Source organism: Emydura macquarii, unplaced genomic scaffold, assembly GCF_026122565.2.
Source record: "Emydura macquarii macquarii isolate MOO-44397 ecotype Brisbane River unplaced genomic scaffold, CSIRO-AGI_Emac_v2 contig_2897, whole genome shotgun sequence".
Lineage (NCBI taxonomy): Eukaryota > Metazoa > Chordata > Testudines > Chelidae > Emydura > Emydura macquarii.
In genome coordinates, this window is record NW_027133034.1 from 10,994,713 (window position 1) to 11,009,191 (window position 14,479).

General features: G+C 44.2%; 1 protein-coding gene across 1 annotated transcript; it reads right to left on the minus strand.

The window, feature by feature from the left end:
- Positions 1 to 10,444: 10,444 nt before the first annotated feature.
- On the minus strand, positions 10,445 to 13,938 carry GAS1 (growth arrest specific 1). The gene has a single exon (XM_067568611.1). It carries the CDS (start codon positions 12,987 to 12,989, stop codon positions 12,018 to 12,020), a length of 972 nt encoding a protein of 323 aa, XP_067424712.1. The 5' UTR covers positions 12,990 to 13,938; the 3' UTR covers positions 10,445 to 12,017.
- Between the last annotated feature and the right edge of the window lie 541 nt (positions 13,939 to 14,479).

A 14,479-nucleotide genomic window follows, 5' to 3' on the forward strand; every position in this document is an offset into this window, starting at 1 on the left:
AAAACTAAATTTCCATTAGCTCCTTTTGTGTCCACTTTCTGAAAGCATTCTGAGAACGAGCTTTGCTCCCATTACTGCTTGCAGCAAGTGAATTTAAGGTGGCATGGCTGTGTGTTTGGAGGCGTACTTTGTACAGGTTGGCATGCTGCTTAATATGGGATGAGCAGCATGGCTCCTAAAGCCCCTTGCCTTTGTTAGCACAGAAACATTTAGACAAGTCAGACAAAACTCAGAACACACCCGTCCCATAGGCCAGAGCACCCTTACAGTAATTTGTGAATGTGATGATAGAAAATTACATTTAAACTCTACATCCAGTCAGTAAATCTTAGTTTAGCCTAAGTTTTCCAGGAATGAAGCCAGAGGCAAAGCCTGTACGGCCCAACAGATAAATTATCTCTAAAATTCCCTAACTGTTCTTATCTGTTCTCCCTGCCTGAGACTTTGTCTTCACTAGAGAAATAACTTGTGACCCTTCTGCCAGGCAGAGCCAGCAGCAGCAAAGGGGCCGGGTTCTATGTCTAAGAGTTCTGTCAAAGATACAACCCAAACCGGCTCTAGCCCCCACCCAGTCACCTGGGAAATTGCACGCTCTTGCCTGGGCACCCCCAAAAGACAATACTTCCCCTCTCACAAGCACAGAGTCTGAGTGTGGAAAGTAAACCTTTTAATAAAAGGAAGGACGTAACACAGCACTGGTTTGGGAAAACAGTGCAAACAGAATTGATTAACGCAAGGAGCTGAACCCCCCAACCTCACCCCAGAGTATGTGGGGCATGTCCTTTGCCTCTCCTTTCTTGCTTTCCCCTGCCTTACTGACCGTTGTAGTTGCACTGCCCACCTCTCCGTTGTGGGTCCCCACCAGTCCTCTCTGCTGGCTCCTGCAGAGCCAGGCGCGGGCTTGACTGGTCCCTTCTGCTGCACCTGCCGCCTGCAGACATCCAACCGCTGTAGGCTGCCGCCACCTGCAGGCTCCCTCTGCTTCTGTCTCCTGCCACCTCCGGGCCTCGCCGTCTGCAGGCGCCGACTGTCTACTGCCGTCTGTTGTCTCCCGCCATCTGCAGGCGCCATCCCTGCTGCTCCTGCTGTCTGCAGGCGCCAACCGCTGCTGGCTTTCAGTCAAGGTTTCCCAGTTCCTTTAGTGATTTCAGCTCTTAGTGAATTTCAGCTTTAAGCTCATAGAAAAACCTTCTACTTACCCAGGAGCAATGTCTCTGCTTTTAACAAAACAAAAGACTCCAAGAGAAATAATTAATTCTACCTTTTAACAGTGGGACCAGATAGCTGCAGAGTAGCCCTTTACTAGGACTAGCGCAGCCTCAGCAGGAGATTCCCCAACCCTTCCCTGCTTCTTTCACAATGCTTGAGCATCCGTATGTCATCCTTGTTGAGTCCTGTTTAGATGAGAGTGAATTTTTCATCAGAACAGGCTAAGCACAGTTCTGCTGCCATTTGTTCATACCATCGAAGGACAACATTTCATTACCACTGCAGTTAACACAAAAGTGATTTGTAACACGATACCAGCCATACAGACCATTTCCCATCATGCCTAGCACCTGGTGTGCTTATGCAGATATTGTGCAATCATGCTGAGTACTTAATTGTACTCATGTAAATACAAAGCCCCCCCTTTCGCTGGCTGAGCAGGTAGAGTGCCACTCAGACCATGCTTACACTTGTGTCTAATAACAATTGTTTTCTTTAACTGAATTCTAACATGCCCAGTGTCTCAACACAAAAATGCCTTGGTCACACTATGAGTCGTGTTAGATACTCTAGATCTCCCCGCAGAGTTAACCTCATTATTTCCAAGCCGCTGTTTCTTCTTGAATCTTTTCTTAATATAAAAAAGTCAGACCAGGAACTGAAATAATGCATCCTGTTGTTTTCAGACCAGGAGAGTTACAACAATCTAGACATGGGTAATTGAAAATGGAATTTTATACTATAAATAAAGGCTAAATTTGTTGAGTAAATTATTTGTTGTGGTTCTTTGCTCAGGTCCACTCATGTGTATACTCTTTCGAGGCCTCTAGCCACTAGAAGGCAAGAGATCATGACATACAGGGATAAATCCAGTTATTTTTTTCTTCTCCTTGTACCTGTTTACCAATACACAACATACATGCCAATACCTTTAGATGCGTAAGAATTTATGGTGAGATTTTTCAAAAGTACCTAAGGGAATTAGGGTCACACATTCCATTGAAAGTCACTAAAATGTGATACCAAAAATATTTAAACAAGTTTAGAATGACCTCATAACTCCAGGATATTGAAGTGACGAGGAGGGCCGCCTCTGCATTGGTACAGCTCAGTCCCTCCTCTTCTCTGCCTGTGGCACATAACTATCTAGTCTCCTGTGGGCTTTAATCATTTGGTCTAATTTTGGTAGTTGGGTTTAGTGCATGGGTTCTGGGTGGTGGTGGTGGCCTGTGATACAGAGATCAGACTAAATGATCTGGTGGCCCCTTAAACTGTATGATTCTGCCAATTGATTAAATTTATGAAAGTAAACTCCTTAACATTAAATATTCTGGTTTACAGCCTTTTTGTAGCTACACCCATATGTTTCAGGGCACAAGATGATTGCTGAAGGAAGGAGTATTCCCCTATGTACTGCATTTCAGAGTTAGATGCCATGATGGTAAAACACCATGACCATGTCTACACTAACACTTCCACCATTGCTAGTACCTGTAGAGCTACTTGCAGTGGTGGGAGATTTCCTGAAAAAAATCTAGGTGGATAAGACTTATAATGACTGAGTTCCTGGACCAGTGGCCTGATCTGGTATGGCAAACCTTATGTTTTCATGCTCCTATTTTAAGGCTCTTTAGCATTTTACCTTAATTTACTTTTCAATAACAAGAAATCCGATGTGGATATTTGTGTATGTGGTGCTGAGTTCTGTGCGACAAGCAACTTGTGTTTCTTATTGCCATTTGTAAATAATACGAGCAGAGATGTGTGTTAGCCTAGGAATATCAATAAATAGGTTCAATTCCAGAAGAATGAAAATTAAATTATGCTAAAATTTGAATAACAACTAGTAATTGAATAATTTTGGTAATGGAGGACTTTCCCCAGATATCTGTTAGTTGCATCCTGCCATGTTGTTTTTCTAACAAGATGCTAGAATGGGTTGGGGAACAACTTTTTGTTTCAGAAAGTTGAGGAAGTAACAAGGGGATGGCTATTTTCTGCCAATTTTCAGGCACCTGATTCTGACAGAGAACGAGGAACTCACTGAGAATCTGAAGTTGGAAAGCTACTTAGGCGAAAATGACCACAATATAACAGATGTCATGAATCTAAAGAAAGAAGGAATGAAAGCAGCAGGATAGACAGTGGACTTCAACAAACTCAGGGAACTGGTGAGCATGGTTCGATGGGAAGGAAATCTTAGGAAAATGGGAGGTCAGGATAGCTGGAAGTTTCTAAAGGCACAATAGCAAACTATTCTGATACAGAGGAAAGATAGGAAGAGTAGAACGAGACCTTTGTGGCTGCATCAGGAGCTCTTTAAGAATTTGAAAATCAAAAAGGAATCCTACAAAAAGTAGAAACAAGGAAAAATTGCTAAGGCTGAGTATAACAGAATAGCATGTAGGGTCAAAATCAGAAAGGCTAATGCACAAAATGAGTTACACCCAACAAGGGACATAAAAGGCAATAAGAAGAAGTTCTATAAATACATTACAAGTAAGAGAATGATGAAGGAATGTGTAGGCTGAAGTGTTTAGTGCTTTTTTTTATTTGAGTCTTCATTAAAAAGATGAATTGTGACCAGATGTTTAACATCATTAATATTAACAAGGGGAAAGACTCTCAGGCCAGAATAGGGAAAGAACAAATTAGAAAAAATTAAGATAAGTTACATGTACTTATATCAGTACGGTCTGATGAAATCCACCCTAGAGTACTTAAGGAACCAGCCACAGCAGTCTCTGAACCATTAGCAATTATCTTCGAGAATTCATGGAAGACAGGTGAGATCCCAGCGGACTGGAGGACAAATATAGTACCAGTTTTTTAAAAGAGGGAAAAAAGAGGACCGGGGGAATTATAGACCAGTCTATCTAACTTTGACACCTGAAAAAATGCTGGAACAAATTATTAAACCATCAGTTTGTTCAAACCTGGAGAATAGGGTGATAAAGTAATAGCCAACGTATCTTTCAAGAACAAATCATGCCAAACCAATCTAATTTCCTTATTTGATGGGATAACCGACCTAATGGTTGGGGGGAAGCAGTAGATATAATGTTTCTTGACTTTAGTAAGGCATTGACACTGTCTTATATGATATTCTCATAATCAAACTAGGGAAATATGATCTAGATGAAATTACTATAAGATGAGTGCATAGCTGGTTGAAAGACCATTCTCAAAGAGTAGTTATCAATGGTTTGCTTTCAAACTGGAAAGCAAGACCCTCAAGCAGGATTCCACAGGGGTCTGTTTTGAGTTTGGTACTATTCAATATTTTAATTAACGATTTGGATGATAGAGTGGAGAGTATGCTTACAAAATCTGTGGATGACACAACACTGGGAAAGGTTGTAAGCACTTCTAAGGACCCGATTAGAATTCACAATGCCAGTCTTCAAATTTGTAAAAGGTTGTTATAACAAGAATGGTGATCTATTGTTCTCCATGTCCACCCAGGGTAGAAGAAAAAGTAATCTTAGTTTGCACCAAGGGAGATTAGGTGTTAGGAAAAGCTTTCTAACTATAACTAACTATAGTCAGTTCCAGTTAAGCACTGGAACAAGTTATGTAGAGGGAACCCTAGGAATTATTTTGTGGAATCCCCATCACTGAAGGTTTTTAAGAAATGGTTAGACAAACACATGTCAGAAATGGTCTAGATATACTTTATCCTGCCTCAGCATGGTGGTATGGATTAGATGACCTCTTGAGGTCCAGCCCTACATTTCTATGATTACACAAAAAGAAAAAGATGTTTGTGAAGGAATGAAAGCATTGAAAACAGATGTGGCTTGATTTTTGTACTTTTTGATCATACCTAGAACAATATGTGCATTTCCATGATGAGGTGTGTTTTTTGGGATGACATTGAGGACCATATTTTCTCAGGATGCACGTTGTGGTAAAAAGATACAAAATGTCAAGATGTATGGGGGAAGTGTGAAGTTTCTATATATTTAAATGTTCTGAGATACTCGGATACTGTGTTGGTAAATAAATAAATATATCTCATAAGGAAGGAGAAGAGAGGTCTCTTTCCAATTATGGTTTTGAGCCCTGTCCCCAACCCAGCCTTCCCCTTCTTCCACCTAATCCTTCTCTGTCCAGGGCCTAGCTAATTTATTCAATTCAAAATTGTCATCAGACAAGATTTCTCATTCTCTCCCCTTCCATAACTAATTTTTGCCTCTCCTTCTTTGCTCATTTTTAGTTCTATTGTCTACTTTCTGCCTCTAACACTTCAGCCTGTCCCTAAAGACCACTCCATCTTACCTTCTGTCAGCCTAAGATCCTCTCTAATTCCTCCTCTCTGCTGAATTTTAACTGCTCTCTGACTTCTGGCTGATTTTTCTTTGCTTCAAAACACACATTCCCCCCCCCCCCCCCGGAGAAATTTCCCTCTTTAACAACCATTTTATATCCTTTCTCCCTTTTGTCTCCAAAATCCTGGAGTGAAGGGTTTGCTCTCACTGCCTTCATTTCCTCTCCTCCTAATCTCTTGCTGATACTCTGCAGTCTGGCTTCTGCCCTTTCCCCTCCACCCTAGACATTAATGACCTCCTTCAAGCTAAGTGTAAGGAGTACTTCTCTAGCCTCCTCATTCTTAATTGGTCTACAACTCTTAATCACTCTCTCCTCCTCAGCACTGTTCTCTCTTACGTTCTTCTACTTTATTTCTTATTACTTTATTGACCAATGACCATTCTCTCAAAATCTCCTTTAATAGTCAATGTCCTCTCCACATTTCCTATCTGGTACTGACCCTCAACGTTCTGTTATTGATTCCCTATTCATCTCTGCACTCTTTTGCGGTGAATTTATCTCTTCCCATGTCTTCAACCATCAACTTCTCTGCTTGATACCAGTCTACCTCAGTACTCCTACACCCCTTTGACCACAGTTTCACATCTCTAACTGTCTTATAGCATATCTTGGATTTCTAAATTGCCATTTCAAAATTATTCTCTTCAAAACTGAACTTCTGACCTTTCTTTTAGTTCCCTCTGCTTTCTCTGTCTCTACTTGATAACCTTGCCATCCTTCCTGTTTCCAAGCCTGTAAGCCTACTGCTAAATTCTTATCTCTTTACTCCCATTTCTCTCTCATCCAGTCTTTTGCTAAATTGTGTTGCTTCTTTCTCTTTGTCAGCAAAATCTGCCCTTGCCACTCTCTCCAACCCTTATCCATTCATTGGCCATCTCACCTCCTCATATATGGGCTCCCAAACGTACTTTCTCCTCCTTTAGTCTATCCAAAATACCACTAGTCTTCCTCTCCTAACATTTCAGCATCATCCCCTTCTCGAATACATTCTTTGGTTTCCTGTCTCTGACCAGATCATATTTAAGCACCTTATCTATATCTTATCCTTATCTATATCTACTTAATCCTGGCCCACCTACAACCCTATTCTCATTTGTCCATAGTCCCTCTCTCTCTGTGGTGTATTATGATATTAGCTCTATACTACGATGTGTGTTTACATCATTTATGTGTATATAATATATGCAACGGAGAGATTTACCAACCCCGTAGAATAACATCCACTTGTCTCATAATAAAGTCATAGAAAGAACTTTAATAAAATGTTTTGTCAAAAGTATCTCAACTTGGCACGAGGTGTCACTAACGTTAAGTGCATAAATCCTTTCTCCTCACTGGTTGTTGATTCCCTTCCTTTACATCCACCCTAAAAGTGGTTTGGAGGTAACCCTCCAAAATATTAGCTGAAAGCCTCCTCAGAAAGCAAATCTTTCCCACATCCTTCCCTGCAGTTCCTCTTTAAGAGGTGTCAGCATGGCTGAAAGAATGAAGTGGCTCCACATTGTTTGCCTGCACTATTATGTGCTTAACATTTCCATAACAAAAGTGCCACTCGACTTCTCCCCGATTAATGCAGCTCGAGGGCTCTTGTCCTCCTTTAATAAAACATTGTTGAAATCATTTATTTAGAGCCCCTGGTTACTAGTGGGAGAATGACCATCTTTGTGCCAAAATATAGTGTATACAGTCCACTATTTTGTAGTAGATCATTCTGTTATTTAAGAAATTGATTAAATGGATGCCTTAGAAAGTATTTATGCTAATAGCAGCGCATTACTTATGTCATTCAGACAGTCAATGTGAGCCTTTTCAACTGTCTACCACGGTCAATGCCTCAAGTCAAATACAGTAACTTTCGACTTTGCTGCTTACAAATCTATATGACAGACCTGAGCAGGAGCACTGATCTTTCCATTTGGAAAGGTTTTGTGCCTTGAGTCTACCTACTTTACTTGTATTTGCATGTGTATACTATACACGGCAGTGGAGCATTCTGTGATATTTGTATTGTGTGCAGGACCAACATGGGACAGATCTGAATCTCTTTTAGCAGTACTGGAGAGGTAGTTCCTACAAGTAAGGCAGCTGAGCATGTTTTCCATGATTCAAACTGCCAATATGATTATATGTTCCAGTAGGTTTTTTTTTCATGTAAATCTTGGCTTCTCCCCTCTGCCTCACCCCCACCCCCCAACCCAAGGTACTCAAAAACCAGACAAATATTGCTTTAATACTGAATTATCTGGCATTACATCAATATAGATTGTTTCTTGTTCTATGCATATATAGCTTCCGTAGGCTTACGCACGCATGTAATACACATTTATTGTACATAGGTGTGCGCAACGAATGATGCAGTGATTCAATAATTGTTACATAAAGCATAGAGGACGTTGTAACTCTAACCCTGCATGCTTTGCAATGTGACTGTAAAAAAACAACCCTGGCCAAAATCGGTGATTTTGTTTTTTCTGATGATAAACTTAGTTTAATCATAATTAGTTGCCAAGTTACCTATGTCCACCTGCATACATTGGTATATAGTGTTTAAAATAAACAGAGACCTTATGTTATGGCTATTGTGATTGTGTACAAAAGCTTTGCTGTGAGCTTGGGTAACCAGTGAAGCTTGAATCTCCCTCTATTTACTGTATGGTCACTGTCAGTTCAATGAACTGCCTCCTTGTTCTCCACCATTGTCCCACACTCCCTTAAACATTTGTCACTGGAGTGCCTCCAAAGACAAATAAACTGTCACTGAGAATTCAAACCTGGTAAGTGGGAATAAAAAGGAGACTGAACCCATTGGATTATTTTACATGAAATGGAAAAGAGTTCCTTCTCTCCCCGGAAGAGATCACCAGGAATGGGCCAAGAAAAGCAGGGCCTTCTGTCCTGCGGAAAAATCCCTCTCAAGCAGGGAAACTGGGGTCCTTTCTTCTTCCAGAGATGCCCACAGCCACTTCCCTTAAGAAATTCGAAAACTTCCATCTTCTACTGTATCTGAATAACTAACAGGAGAATTGAAAATATGACAGACGTCAACACCTGTAGAATCAGGTAGCATGGGTCACATGCCAATGCGCTCTGTGTAGCTGATCCACTCTGCAAGGAGCATGTGCTCTGATAACCCAACTCATTTTTATTATCTTTCCGTAAGGCAAAGATCCATCAGCAGACACTGGCAAGCATCACTGTGCTTCGTGTACTTTGTGTACTTCGTGTATTTAAATGAAAACGAGCCACCGATCAATGTACACTTTCTACAGGGAAGGAAGCACAAAGACTGGTGTCCTCCCTCCCCAGTGGTGCTGAGTGTTGATTTATTCCAGGCAGATGCTTTTGACAGGGGCCTGTAAAATCAAGTCTTGAGTTTATTGTAGCAGTTAATTATCAGGCCTTTTCTAGTGCTAATGCCTTTACTCCTTACTGAGGAAAAACAGAGGCTTTTACTGGGACTTGATTTTTTCACTTAAAACGAATCAAAATAGTCTGCATGGACATGGGAAGTTGGCAAACTGAACATATGTTTAAGAATATCCCTTAAAGGACTGGGGAGAATATTTAAGATCATCCCTACAGGATTGCAAATGCAGCATTTTGCAAAGAAAGCTGATTCCATTTACAAGTGGCTCCCAACTACTCTTTGTTCTCTTCCTAAAGAAACAACGTTTTCGGCTTTGTTTTAACAATAAGTTTACTCAACCGTTCAGGTGACTTTAAAAAAAAAAAACGAATTTAGCTCATAGCCACACACCATACTCACAGACTTGCTCGACATCACAACTATTTGGGGGTGGGGTTGTTTTTTTTTTTTTTTTTTAATGCTTGTATGTATATATCAGTTCAATGCCTAATGAAATTAAGCAAAACCATCTGAATTAAAGAAATGACAAAAGTCCCTAAAATAACTGAACCTAGAAACTGGGATTTATAGTTTTCTTAATTGACAACAGACAGAAGTGGCTCTATCTTCTCCCAAGATCAGTTAAGATGAAAAAAAGACACTATCTTGCTATTCTGTCGCCCCCTCAGTCAAAGTTTATTTGTGGTGGCTTTTAAACTTCTGACTTGCCTTCCAATCACCGCGTTTAAAACTAAAAGCTTTAAATAAACAGCATGAATAGAAGATAAACAAACTTTTTTTTTTTTTTTTTTTTGCAAGTGCCTAGCTTGGCGAGGTTCAAACTCAAATCCCCAGAGGACTGAGTTCCCTCTTTTGTGTTAATGTTTAAAAGATTTTCCAATGCCGGAGTTTATTCCTACTGCAAACATTTCTATTTACAAGGTCAAGTGTATCAGCACTCGACACAGCTTAAGAGTGTAATTATTTATCTAAGGGCGTTTGAGTGTAGATCAGTAGCTCTGGCAGAAAACCAGGCTTCAGCCCAATGCAAAACAACTCCTCAGAACAGTATTACAAGTTCTGGTAATTGTTGATCACCCCACTTTGTTTACTTTTTCACTCTTCACTGTGAAGGAAGGCGAGTTGGCTTGCAAACTTTCATGAATTTTGTTGCAAATGCGAATCATTTACTATATAAAACTAAATATGTGTGAAAGCTACTTGAGACACTAGTCACCTCCACATAATCTCGCAACATATTTACATGGATATGAGAATTCGTAGTACATCAGTGGGAACACCATCCCTTCGTTTCATAAAGGAGCTGCTGGCTTGATAATTCTAAACACATATAGGAGCAGTGTCCTTGGAAGACAAACTGAGAATTGTTTTACACAGCTCTGGCACCGGTACGTTACCATGCCAACACACACAAATATCAACTACTGTCTTTGAAGGTAGTATTTCCAACGTCCTGTTTACTACTTATGTCCAATTATTCATTAAAGTAAGGACAACAGTAATTAACATCTATTTAAAGTACCATAGAGAGAGATGCTGAGTTTTTGTTTTCATTTATTTATTTTGTATCCTTCCTCCCCTTTCCCCCAAACAGGATTGATAATTCATTCAATAGCAGTGTCTCTAGACATCATCATCATCATGCATCCATTATTTAAAACTCTTTCTTTACTAATTTACACATTTAAGAAATACACAAAGCCGTAGATATTTAAAACATAGGACTTTTTATGCCTTCTATAAAAAATAAGGCAGCTCGGAAATGCATTTATACAATTCTACAATGTTCATAAAGTCTCTCAAAATAAGAAAGTTAACGTCAAATCTATAAAATACACTGTACATTTGATGTTCTAGAGAATACTTCACTGAGTTATTGTTGCTTGTATCCCTTTACACATAAAATGAAATCTGTACCTTTCCAGAAAAGAACAGCAAATGCAATTATCTGGCAAATAGGATGTAGACTTAAAACTTTAAAATTTTTAAAAAAATAAATTATTCCCCAAGCATACAATTTATAAAATTCTATTTACAAAGCGGAGTGACTGGTAACAAATCCCAGTTTTAAATACATTTTATATAAGATTTACCAGAGGTCAGCACCCTGATATGACTAAAGGCAATATAACTTTTCAGGTTATTTGTACATACAAGTTCTTGAGTTTAAAAAGTGTCTTTCGAAGATGGCAGTGCAGAGCTCTTTTAAGACAAAAGTTGCATTGTTCAGTACAGCCAACAACTCTTGAGAAAAATCTGCATTTTTTTGCCGTTAGGTTGAGGAAAAAGAGATGCTGGCAAGTTTTTGTTATGGGGACGCTGAGGTCCCATCAATTTGTTCCAACCTCCCCCCCCCCCCAGTTAATTAAAGGCAATCGAAATGTAATCCTCCTTCAGGCATCATTGTGAATATTGCGAATGGTGATACAGAGAACGGTACTTGAATTCGAGTTGTTGGCTACTGATAACCAGTGAGGCAGTAGTTTTGGCAGCAAGTTCGGGTTTCCCACCTTCATGTCAAATGCTAAAAAACAACTATTTGCGTGTGTGGTTTTGGTGCGATGGCAATGAACCTACAGTAGCTTTGCTAACAGTTCCTCTTTTCAACGCCTTGGTTTGCTGCTCAGGCAGCACAAGCTGGGGGGGGAGGGGGGGGGGAACAAATTGCACAGTGCAGGCAAAAACCAACCCAAACCACGCCACGGGCCTGGGCGCTTCCCTCCTTCCAGCTCTGACTCCCCTGCAGACGGCGCAGGGGCCGGTTTACAAGGCCAATAAACTGCTATCGTCACCATCAAGCTGATTTTAGCTGGGGGGCTGGGGGCCGCGCGGAGGACAGCAGCACAGGGCCTAAGAGAAACGTCCAGCAGGCAGGTGCTGGGGGGAGGGTGTGCAGAGTATTTGGGGAAGGGGGGGGGCGGGACGTGCCCGGATAAACGATCACGGAGATGGGGAGCGGGCACATCCCCAAAACTGATCCGAGGGGGGGTGTCTGGGAGCGGGGATCCCCGGGCCCCACGTGTCCCAAGCACGGCGGAGGCTGGGCGCGCCGGCGCCGACCGCCCTGAACCAGCAAATGGGGCCGGCGAGCGAGTGAGCGACTCGGCCGCTAGAGCAGCAGCAAAATGGAGGCCAGCAAGGTCCAGGCTGCTGGGGCGGGCGCTCGGCCGGCGCGATCCGTCTGGCCCGGGAAGCCGGGCTGGGCGGGCGGCTCGTCGGACTCGTCCCGCCCCCCGCGCTGGCCGGGCTCGTCCTCGTCCTCGTAGTCGTAGTAATCCTCCAGCCCCCAGTCCGAGCCGCCGCTGCTGCCCGCCCCGTTGCCGCCCGCCTCGGCGCCGAAGCAGAGGCGGGCCATGTTCTCCTTCACCGACTCGCAGATGGGCCGCTCCAGCCCGTCGCAGACGCAGTCGTTGAGCGGCACGGCCTTGGGCACGGCCAGCATGTCCTCGATCACCGCCCGGCACTCCTCGGTGCAGCGCAGCCCGTTGAAGAGCTTGCCGCAGTGGGCCATGTAGCGGCCCAGCGCCGCGCTGCAGCGGCTGTCCCAGTCGCAGCGCCGCCGGGCCTCGGTGCAGCCCATCACCCCGCCGCCGCCGCCGCCCGCCGCGCCCCCGGCCCCGGCCCCGCCGCCGCTGGTGCGGGGCAGGCAGGGCTCGATGGCGCGCTTGGTGGCCCAGCAGGTCTCATCCTGCGCGCAGTCGCAGTCCTCCAGCGCCGGGCCCCGCCGGGTGTGGTTGAGCTGGATCAGGGCCGCGATGCAGTGGCTGGGGCACCGCCGCCTGGAGGAGGAGGAAGAGGAGGAGGCGGCGGCTGCAGCGGCCCCGTCCCCCGCGCCGGCCGGGTGCTGCTGCATGAGCACCGGGGCGCACGCTTCGGCGTACTGGTTGTAAGCGTAGCTGCACTCGGGCTCCCCCTGACACTGCAGCACCGCCTGCCAGCAGATCAGCCGCCGGCCCTGCACCAGCAAGCCCCGCGGGGGGGACACCGCGCCCAGCACCACCGTCAGCCACAGCCAGGCGCCCGGCAACAGCCACCAGCGGCCGCCGCCTCCTCCATGCAGAGCGGGCAAACCTACCACCATCGCGGGCGGCGGCGGCGGCGGCTGCAGGGGAGTTGAAGCGGGGAGGAGGAGGCGCTGCCCGTGGAAAAGTTTGCAGAACTCCTGCCGGCTGTGTGCATGAGGCGTCCCCTCATCAATCCATCCACGCGGCCCCTCCGAGGCTCGAGCAGCGGGGCTGCGGGACAGCCCCCACCCACTCGCAGGCCGGGGCTGCTGGTGCCCTTGGTTAATCAGTGCAACTGGGGGCTGCTGGGACGAGGCGAGCGGCTGCTGAGTGCACTCGGGGGCTTGCAGGCTGCGCCGGGGGAGCTCATGGTGCTGCTCTGCTTCTCATGCAGATCCTTTTCTTTTCTCCTTTTGCACAAAATAAATGCCCAGCTGCTGCTGCTGCTTCCTCGGGAGCTTTTAACTCTCCGCTCGCAGCATCTCCGCATATGCCAGCTCCGATCCCATTCACAGTCCCGGCTCGGCTCACTTGCTTATACTGAAGCACTTTCGGGAAGAAGGGAAAAGGAATCCCCACCCTTTTGGCAAGAAAATAGCGAAAGGGGGGGAAAAATAGCAGACTCAGGGTCTCCTTCTCTTTCTGCCTCTGCGATTGATGCTGCTTCTGTTGTCAACAAGCCCGGCAAGCTGCTCTGCTCTCAGTGTGTGGATCTTTTTTCTTTGCAAGGCTTTAAATACAAAAGTGGCCTCCGAGCAGCAGCAACGTGCTCTGATCAAGCCTCATTATGCATGCATGGAAAAGCAAACAAACAAAACAATTAGCAACGCTTCTTCTCCTTTTACAGATGCCCCCGGCCTGGGCTCTCTCTCGCTAGTCGCTCTCTTTCTCCTTTTCTCCACTTTTCTCCCTTTGCTCGGCCCCCTTTCCCTGCTTTGCGACTTACTATTGGTTCAGCCTGTTGTTGAAACTTTTTTTTTCTTTACGATCTACGGGAGAAAGGGGGGCTAGTGGGCAGCTCACATTCAAAGCTTGAAAGGAAAGGCTTACAGAGATTGACAGCAGCCCCCAAGGAGCCCCTCCTACTGTTAAGGAGGCTCCAGCACACAGTTACTACTGCAGAACACAGCTTTGCAGCTGTTTGCATCGGGCAAACCTTTGGAGCTTTGCACCCATCTCTGTTTTCAGCGGTCACAAAGCTATGTCTGGTTTACAGAAGTTGCTTCCGATGTAACATCATGGCATAAATTATTAAATACTGTAAAATATATTTCATTATAAATTGGACTGATAGAAGGCCAAATAATTATAGAATTCTATTAAATATACCAATATACAAAAAAGAAAGGGTTCTTACATTATTTGCTAATCCACTTCTCCCACTCGCAATGGGAGTAAGAATTCTTCCTGCGAGGAATGTAGGCTAGGTCTCATAAAGAACCAAAGTGTTCTTTTAAGATCTGTGTAATGCTGCTGACTTCAGTGGGAGTGCATCGATATACTGTACTGAGAACAGAATCTGGTCCATTACCGCTACTGTTCTCAACATCATGACTGCAGGACTTAA

Bases quoted from the DNA above. Each gene is read 5' to 3' on its own strand.
- GAS1 (XM_067568611.1), bottom strand. From the start codon at position 12,989: ATGGTGGTAGGTTTGCCCGCTCTGCATGGAGGAGGCGGCGGCCGCTGG.